The 9405-nt window shown below is 39.5% G+C and overlaps 1 protein-coding gene across 1 annotated transcript in view; it reads left to right on the forward strand.

Annotated features, from left to right (window-relative positions):
• Window positions 1-7789, forward strand: part of acoxl (acyl-CoA oxidase-like) — a 45544-nt gene extending 37755 nt beyond the window's left edge. The window contains exon 19 of the mRNA XM_053232884.1: window positions 4024-7789. Within this exon, the coding sequence (XP_053088859.1) occupies window positions 4024-4215 (192 nt within the window). The 3' untranslated portion in view covers window positions 4216-7789. The remainder of the gene's footprint in view (window positions 1-4023) is intronic.
• Window positions 7790-9405: the final 1616 nt, after the last annotated feature.

Here is a 9405-nt window from a genome sequence, read left to right on the forward strand (position 1 = left end):
TGTGTTGTGTGTCCTGAGATGCTTTTCTGCCCCCCACAGTTGTAAAGAGTGGTTATTTCAGTTGCCATAGCCTTGTTGTCAGCTCAAACCAGGCCATTCTCCTCTGATGTTTTTTTTTTTAATTCACACCACTCTTTGTTAATTGTGGTGTGTAAAAAATCCAGAGAAACCAGCAGTTTCTGAAATACTCAGACTACTCAGTTGGTGTGTCATCCAACAACCATGTCATGGTCAAAGCTGTTGCCACTGGCTTGCTCATTCATAGGGATATATTTTTGTGAATCCATATTTACTTCCTGTTACATTAATCAATAATAATTCCATATTAAATGCAGGGGTAGTGAAAATGTAGGAGAAAAAATAACAAGCAAAGAAATGACATTTTGGATGAAAGTCCTTCATCAGATGTGCAATAAAGGGTTTTTTTTTTTGTTTGTTTGTATCATCACACCTTCATTTGTAATGTATAAGAATACCAATTAGCATCACGCAGAAAATGGTTACCTACCTTTTTGAGTATTATGAGCAATCTAGGCATTTTTTTTCTTGGCAGTCTTTTTTTCATTTCTGTGAAATCCTCTTCATGGTATTACTCTTTATGAAAAAACTAGATGAAGCAGAGAGCTAGTAACAGAATGTGAGTGTCAATAACGGGTATTGATTACAGTCCCTTTAGCCCACAGCACACATAAACACATAGCGTGTGGTTTGTGGTTTGACCAGTTGTTCACAATTAGTTGTTACTAAATACAGCGGCAGCCTTATCAGCACACTCCCGCGTACAGGAGCACAGTGAAGCTGAGAGGACAGTGGCTTTAACACCAGTCTGTCAGTATGCAATCAGCAGTGTGTGTTTGCCATTCTTCTAGAGCTAACACAGCCTCTGTGTGCACAAATAAGCCTTTCTTCGGTCTCAGAAATAACTCTATGGTTAGGACCACATGTTATTTTTTTTGCCATAAATACTTTTTCTCTTCAAGCTTTTGTTCTAGCGATCACCAAGCCGATGTATACAATTTTTATGGGCCAGTTTCATGAATCTTCCATGACCTAGTCTTATGCTTTGAGTTTGTGGATTTGGACACAGTTATTAAACTTATTTCTTATGGGTTGAATAGAGTTCATTGCTTGTGGAGTTCATGTATATGGAGTAATCCTGTATGGCAGTTTGTCAAAGAATTGCATTTATTTGTATATAATTAAAGGTCAATAGGCTCTTGTGGAAGCAACTGGCTGTTAAGCAATTTAACATATTCAGTTATAAGAAGTAATGTGGTTCAGGAGGGTGTGAGTCATTACTGACACAACCAGACCAACACTAAGTGGTAGCAGGTCTTTCTGTGCACACAGACAGTACTGGGAAAAGTGTCCACATCAACAGAAAATCCATGAAGTAAAGATTCTATGTCCAGTTAATTACCATTAATCACCTGACCATCGCACCCATGTGTGGACTTTTCCTAAACTGTTGCCACAAAGTCTGAAACACGGGATTGTATAGAATGTGTTTGTATGCTGGAGCATTACAACTTCCCTTCACTGGAACTAAGAGGCCCAAACATGTTCCAGCATGACAATGCTCCTGCGCACAAAGCGAGTTCCTTAAAGACATATTTTGCCAATGTTGATGTGGAAGAACTTGAGTGGCCTGCACACAGTGCCTGACCTTGCTAATGGGTACAACCCTACAGTCGTGTTCCAAAATCTAGTGGAAAGCCTTCCCAGAAGAGTGGAGTATTATAACAGCAAAGGGGAACTAAATCTGGAATGGGATGTTCAGAAAGCACATATGGGCGTGATTGGTCACATGTCCACATACTTTTAGCCATACAGTGTATCTAGCTCTCTATCTCTGAATGTCTGAATGTTTGGAAAATGATTGTTTGACAATATACTCTTAAAAACCTCATAAATGCAGAAGACAAATTTTATAGAAGAATTTAGGATGCCTAAACCTTATATATAAGACCTATGTCCATATTTATATGTACTTATATGTCTATGTACGTACAAGTGACAGAGGTGTCGTGTGCAATGTTATTCACAACCACATATGTGTTGTTATTGTGTATGTGGGTGTTGGTCCTTGGGGAGCCTGCGTGGTGTTGAGACAGCAGTTGTGACAGGAGGGTGTGAGTTTTTTAAGGAGGCCACTGGCCTTTTAGAATGCTAGTGCTATTGTACTCTTAGTGCTCTCATTACACTTGTCAATATTAGAGACAGCCTCACCAACCGCACAGCATGGGAAAAAAAGACTCTCTCTCTCTCCCTCCCTCTCTCTCCCTGCCTCTGTCCCCCCTACAAACCCCCCCCCCCCCCCCCCCCCCCCCCTCTCTCTCTCTCTCTCTCTCTCTCTCTCTCTCTCACACTCTCTCAGAGGTCACTATACCCAGTAGCATTTACTTATAAATAGAAATCCAATAGATCCAATGTTTGTTTGTTTTTTACACCAAGCCTTATGCAAATGATTAGACTGGTCTGTACCTTTTAGGAGTTAAATTACTTTTTTCATAATTATCATCGTTGCCAGAGGAAAAAAATATTCTGCATAGTATATGATTAGTGTGTTTTACAGTATAGTTGGGAAAGAGACTGGTGCATGTCTTTAACTCTGTGCTGAAATCAGGTAGGCTTTCCCACACACAAATGGCTTCTTTCATCTTGAGAGACAGGGAGAGAGTGAGCGGTGAAGAGTGAGGGAGCGAGTGGTCAAATATGCCTCATGCTTTTGTAACCTCAATATGTCTGTTGAGTCGGCTTTCATCTCAACTGCTGAGCGGTTGAAGAAAAGCCGAGGTGGTGGAATGCTAAATTAGTTCTTTGTCAGGCAGGGTGGTGGGAAGACTGTAGTAACCCGAGTGACTCATGCAGGATTTACAGAGAAACAAACAGAAGGTGAATGACTGCGATATGAGTAATGCGTAATAAGTGTAATGTAACTCACCCTATTTTAATCAGAGAAGAGTTTTTTCCTTTTATGTGAAAGGAACAAAGCTGTATTATGAATGCAGCGTGCAATATTGTTCACAAAAAGGTAAACGATTTTCACGTCTAATGAAAAAAAAGTAAAGACTACGCTAGATCTTGATCTTGATCTTTTCGTGGTAGTGTCCAGCTTCAGCATTCCTTTGAGATGATCTTTTTTTTATTCCTATGAGATAATTTTTTTGCTTACTCATATCCTTCCATGAGGTTTGGGTGTTGGTTGATCACTGAATGAATAATTGTAGCACTTGTGTACGAGGTGAACTTCTTAGTCGTTGGTAGCGTTGGAACCTTGAAGCTGAGCCGCTGGGCAATCTCTTATAAGTATCGATTAAACTACCGAATATAGGCTTTAATCTGTCACGTGACTGCCTGTGGAAAGTGCCGGAACACGCAAAGCTATCACGGAGGCTACATAAGAGGCACTCAGATCTCCAGATTAGTTCTCAGATCTTACAGTACTGGGAATCTGATGGCAGGCATTCCCCTGGAAAGCTTCTACTGCTGTAGGAATGCCTGAAATTTTGTAACACTGTTGTAGTTGCGCAAACATACATTTTTTTTCTCAACCTTTCTAGCTATGTTACATATAGTTTATAGTAGTGTGAGCATAGGTGTAGTTACAAGTTACAGTGTTGGACAGGCTGTACAAAATACAGCAATTGATACGTTTGCAGAGTTAAATTTAATGTAATGGTGAAGTTGCACCATACAGTATTTTATGATTTATTTAATGGCATAAAACATAGGTTTTCAACAATCATACAATTTTTTTAATTTAAAAAACTTCTTGCCACCAGTCTTAATGTGGTTCTATACATTCTATGCAACTGTTTTGCTGTATTAGCCACTAGAGGGCATGGCAATCCCTGTAGGCCTCTGTATTTAAAGACATGTTCTACTCAGATTTTCTACAGATAGAAATATTTAAGACCTAACTTTTTTACCTATTAAGCACATTTCAAGGTCACAGCGCAGAGAAAATGTGTGTATTGACAGTCATTTGTTGTGCACTGCTGTCCACTGTTGTCCACCTAGCTGTTGGAGTTGTGCAGGTCAGTGAAGGACGATGCACTGAAGGTGGTGTCAGACTTCAACATGCCTCCCTGTTGCATCCAGGCACCCATCGCCGGTGTGCCCAACTCCAGGGCACCTTGGGGCTTCTACCCACAGCCCGAGAGCCCCATTCCCCAGCCCCAAAGCCAGCAGAGAGCCACATCAAAGCTCTGAGGTATAGAAAACCTACATTCTGCGAACACTTGGATTAAATTGTACTGCTCCCTGTTTGTAAACTCGTTTTTCAATTTCGCCTACAATGGATAACATTAGGATGTTTGGAAAGATTAAAGAAAGAATAGCACCTTATTTGTCTTTTCAAAAATGGGTTTTGGGTTTTGTGATGTGAATCTCTATGCTTTATGATTTGCTTATTCTGCCAATAGCAATGTTATTATATAAATCAAACATTATTATTGAAGGTCTGTTATTATAGATGGCTATTTATATCTGGTCTTGTTTTTAATAAATAGAAGCAATGTTAAGATAAAGGCTCAAATGTTTTATAGCACTCTGAAATCATCTGTGTGATATAAAGTGCAGGGTATTCAAACGTACAAAAAAATGGGCCTAAAAGTGAAGCACAGCAACACTTAATGTGTAAACACTTATTTAACTTCCATGTTCATTATCTGGTTCATATTATGTTGATATTTTTATTCTCATTATTCATAGCCCGTGTTAAAAACTTTCAAATGTACATGCCAATAATGAAGATACCACCTAAATCTATAGTTGGAAAGATAAACAAAATGGAAGGTTTAAATAAAGCTTGCACTATTAATATTCTAATACAGAATTACTGGTTTAAAATAAAAAAAATAAGAAAAATAGCTCTTGCATTGATTCCTAACATCATTCAGTGAGGACGCTGGATGTCTCTGGGATTGCAGTGTCAAACAGATTTACTTAGCTGAGTGATGCTTAGTATCACACTGATCATTCCTCTTGGTTGAGAGCCATCTTTAGCTCGTCGTTTGTTGTTGTTAATGAGTCATTGCAACTCATGATGTCCAGTGTGACATAGGCTCAGAGATTCGCCCTGCAGCCAAACACCTGGCCCTCCAGTCCTCTCTACAGTTGTATTTTGATACAAATCCAAATCCTTGTTTGGATCTCTTCCAGGTAGTCTTCCTAGTAAACCTTGAGTTTGGTGATGAGTTACTTTGTAGACTCCCTGAGCAGGTCTGGTCTCGCCAGTTTCTACTATGAGCTGAGAGAAACTGAGCTGGGAAGTCCATTAATTGCTCGTTATGGGTGGTGACAAGCAGAACAGTAGGGTGGGGGTACTGTGTGTATTCTCTCTCACGGATTCCAACATTACACTTAATAAAATGTCTAGTACTCATAAGTCTTGGAGACGAGACTAGAGGTGTCCAATCTTATCTACAGTCATCCTGTTTGGCTGGAGATTTTTCTTGAAACCAAGCAAGAGCCAAAACTAGTCACAAACACCTAATCTTGGCCTTTAATTGACTATCAGGTTTGGCTTCTGCTTGGCTGGAGCAACCAGCCCCTTGCAGATAACCCCTGCCCTGGGATGAATATGAAACATCTTCAAAACATCTTTAAGTCCAGTCACGTGGACCACTCAACATTCACAAGTCCCTTAATGTCTAGCATAATACACCAGTAACTCTTCTCTTGGTAGTTTCTATATTGTACCACTCCTTTCTTAGAACTGTTGATCAGCAGCACAGGATATGGTTTAGAGCGCTGTCCCCAATGCAAATTCTGCAGTAACCCTGCACATTTTTCAAATTGACAGCTTTCCGTGTTATGACACATCAAAGTCATTGGCTAATGAGCTAATGATTAAGCTTTTGAGTAGAAGGAGATGAGTTAGCAGAAGGGTGAGTGCAAAGACTCTGAAGCAAAATAGAAAAACTGGTTTTACAGGCACCGTGGACATGCCTTTATAACTGTTGTCACCTTATTTTTGAATGTACAGTTTTAGTATGTATCATTATTCAGAAAGAGCCCACAGGGAATTTACACAGTTGGTAAACCCTGTATTATACACTAATATACACTATATTAACAAAAGTATGTGGACATCTGACCATCACACCCATATGTGCTTGTTGGAAATCCCATTCCAAGGCCATGGGCATTAATATGTAGTTGGTCCACCCTTTTGTTTGGGATTTGTGCCAATTCATCCACAAGAGCTTTTAGTGAGGTTAGGGGCTGAAGTTGGGTGAGGAGGCCTGGTGCACAATCGGCATTCCAGTTAAGTTGAGGTCAGGGCTCTCTGGAGGCCACTTGACTTGACTTCTTCCAATCCATGTCTTTATGGACCTTGCTTTGCGCACAGGGGCACTGTCATGCTGGAACAGGTTTAGGTTCAGCCACATAGTTCCAGTGAAAGGAATACAGCATACAAAGACTTTCAAGACAATTAAATAAGAATGATACACTATATAGCCAAAAGTTTGTGGACAGCTGACCATCACACCCATATGTGGGCCTTCCCCAATCTGTTGCCACAAAGCTGGAAGCACGCAACTGTTTGTTTACATACAAAGACTGGATTTCTTTGTTTGCTGCAGCATTACACTTTCCCTTCCCTGGAAGTAAGAGGCCCAAACATGTTCCAGAATGACAGTGCCCCTGTGCACAAAGCAAGCTCCATGAACATATGGTTCACCAAGGTTGGTGTAGAAGGTTGGTGTAGAGTGGGCTGCACAGAACCCTGATCTCCACCCTAAATGAACCCCACTAATGCTCTTGTGGCTTAATGGGCAAATCCCCAGAATCTAGTGGAAAGCCTTCCCAGAAGAGTGGAGGCTGTCATAACAGCAAAGAGGGGACCATCTCACTTTTATTGCCCATGGTTTTGGAATAGGATGTTCAACAAGCACATATGATTGTGATGGTCAGGTGACCACAGACTTTTGGCCATATAGTGCATAACTAATTATATAGTATAATACGTGCTGATATGCCAGTTTTCACATTCCCATTCATCTAAAAGGAAGTGTATAGTTTATGCTATTTATATACATTCATTTAAAGGTTCGTTTTGCATATTTCTACAATATGTTAATTTTATGCTTATGTAATGTGTATTTTGCTTGCTGAACTTATTATTAGAACTTAAAGTATTCGTCAAATAACAGTCCTTTATTGTTTTCACTACTTTTTCAACTACTGGCTGTCTTTATGTTCTAAATAGTTGTGTTACTAAAGGCAGCTAAATGTTCTGTAAGGCAGAATACTGATGCCTGTGACTTACTGAATGAGATGAGTGAATGCCCATGCTAAATTAGAATGTATTTGCCAATAATGAAAGCTGATATGCTTTAGATATTTATCTTTACTCTAATTACATTTAAATCTTTACTCCAGTTAAATGGAATATTTTTATAATCCACCCCAAAGAGAGAGTTATACACTGTCACCATTCTTTAGACTGTCCTACTCCTGCATTGGAGACATTTCAACTGTTCATTGACTTTGTCTGTATGAAATGTGATGCTATGTTGATGGTACATAATATTTTCCTAAATGAACTCTAGATGTTATGTAACAAGCAACTGTATGTACTAAGAGCTGCCAGTGTTCTTTAAGCACAATGTTATTATTAAACAACCCTCGCATGGTTTTTGCTTGTTATTTTTTTCTCACCATTAAAAATCATATAGAATTTTAAACCGTGTCTATTTCTAAACCTGGTCTTTGCTTCTTGACTGCAGGATAGACATTCACTGGTGATTATGATCAGTTTATGTATGATAGAAGTGTTACAGTACAGATAGTGTTGTTTAAACAATTAAACATTGTTTAGTATTGTAATATTCAGTAGTGTATAGTTTTATATAGTGTATTGTATAGTAAATAATTCAACAAAGGAGTGTGATCTGAATGGAACAGATTCATGAGTTATATATCAAGTTTTATATTTACGTATCAAGGAATATGATTTGTGGTTAGAAGATGTGATTTTCTAATGCGATTTGTCAGAAGGTGTTGGTGCTCCTTTATAACAGCTCTAGCAGTAATGCCAGCTACATGACAAATCATAGTTTTATATTAATACACTTGTTCTAATACTTTATGATTTCTATAGTAATAGTTATATCATATGGACATAGCGGACTCTACACATAATCTAAGTCTATTAATAAATTGATTAAAAACTTGGTATTTAACAAAGAAAAATGTATAATTGACATTGTGACATTGTGAAACTTTCTGTTTATTTAACATTTATGGAAGGAGTGGGTATCAGATAGAGGTAAAGCGGTGAAGCTAAAGGTTCCTTTAAGTTTTATGCCACGGGGAAGTCTTCCAGGGAGACAGCTTTGCTCCCTGCAGTTTCTCCGTAACAAGCTCTATATTTATTATCTTATTAACCTAAAGAGAGAAAAAAGGAGAAAGCATAAGGGAATGGCTTTATAGCTGCTACAATGTAAGTGATAACAGTAAGTGATAATGATGTTGTACATTAAATGTAACTATAACTGGTAAAAAATACTAAGTGTACCCTGCCCGGATTAGGGTTACAGGGACACATCCCTTTAGCCAGGCCTAGGGGTTGTGTCTGCAAGCAAGCGTCTGGTGACGGGGCCATCCATGTAACCTGGTCAGGCTCACCACCTGCAAGATGAAGGGTGGGGGTCAGGTGCAATGGCTGTCAAGAAGTCGGCATATGATGAATAGTCTTCGATGGACTTTGGAAACGTGGAATGTCACTTTGATGGGGAAAATGTGTGCAAGTTAGTGTGCAAGATGGAAATGTTTGGACTAGATATAGTCAGGTTTACATCCACACACATTAAAGGCTCTGGTATCAATCTTCTTGATCAGGGTGGTCTCTGTCCTACTCAGGCAAGTTTAGGGATACTTACCAGTTCCAGGCTGATGGCCTTGCAGTTGGAGTTTTTTCCCAGTGGAAAGAAGGTTGCTTCAGTGCGATTTCAGATCTCAAGAAGAAAAACTTTTGTTGGCTGTTGACTGATGGATATGCAACAAATAGCAGTTCAAAGTATTCAGCGTTCTGTGAGAAGGTGGAGCAGGTGCTCAAGAGGGTACCTTCTACTCCCTAGTGCTCCTAAGGGGACTTCAATGCTCATTTTTGGAATGATGGAGACATTGGGAGGGGCGGGATTGGGAGGAAGGGCCTCCCGAATCTGAGCAGTTTTACTGGAAATGTTATTAGACTTCTGCACAAACCACAGATTGTCGATAACAAACACCTATCTCTGTGGAGTTGACTATGGTGCTTAGAAACCTTCATAGCAGCAAGGCAGCAGATGTTGATGGGATTCAGCAGGAAAGTAGTGGTAGTAGTAGTAGTAAAATGGGGGCAGTGCATTTGGACTGGGAAGGTGGTCCCTATTTAAAAAAAAAAGTGGACTA

Source organism: Pangasianodon hypophthalmus, chromosome 3 (assembly GCF_027358585.1).
Source record: "Pangasianodon hypophthalmus isolate fPanHyp1 chromosome 3, fPanHyp1.pri, whole genome shotgun sequence".
NCBI lineage: Eukaryota > Metazoa > Chordata > Actinopteri > Siluriformes > Pangasiidae > Pangasianodon > Pangasianodon hypophthalmus.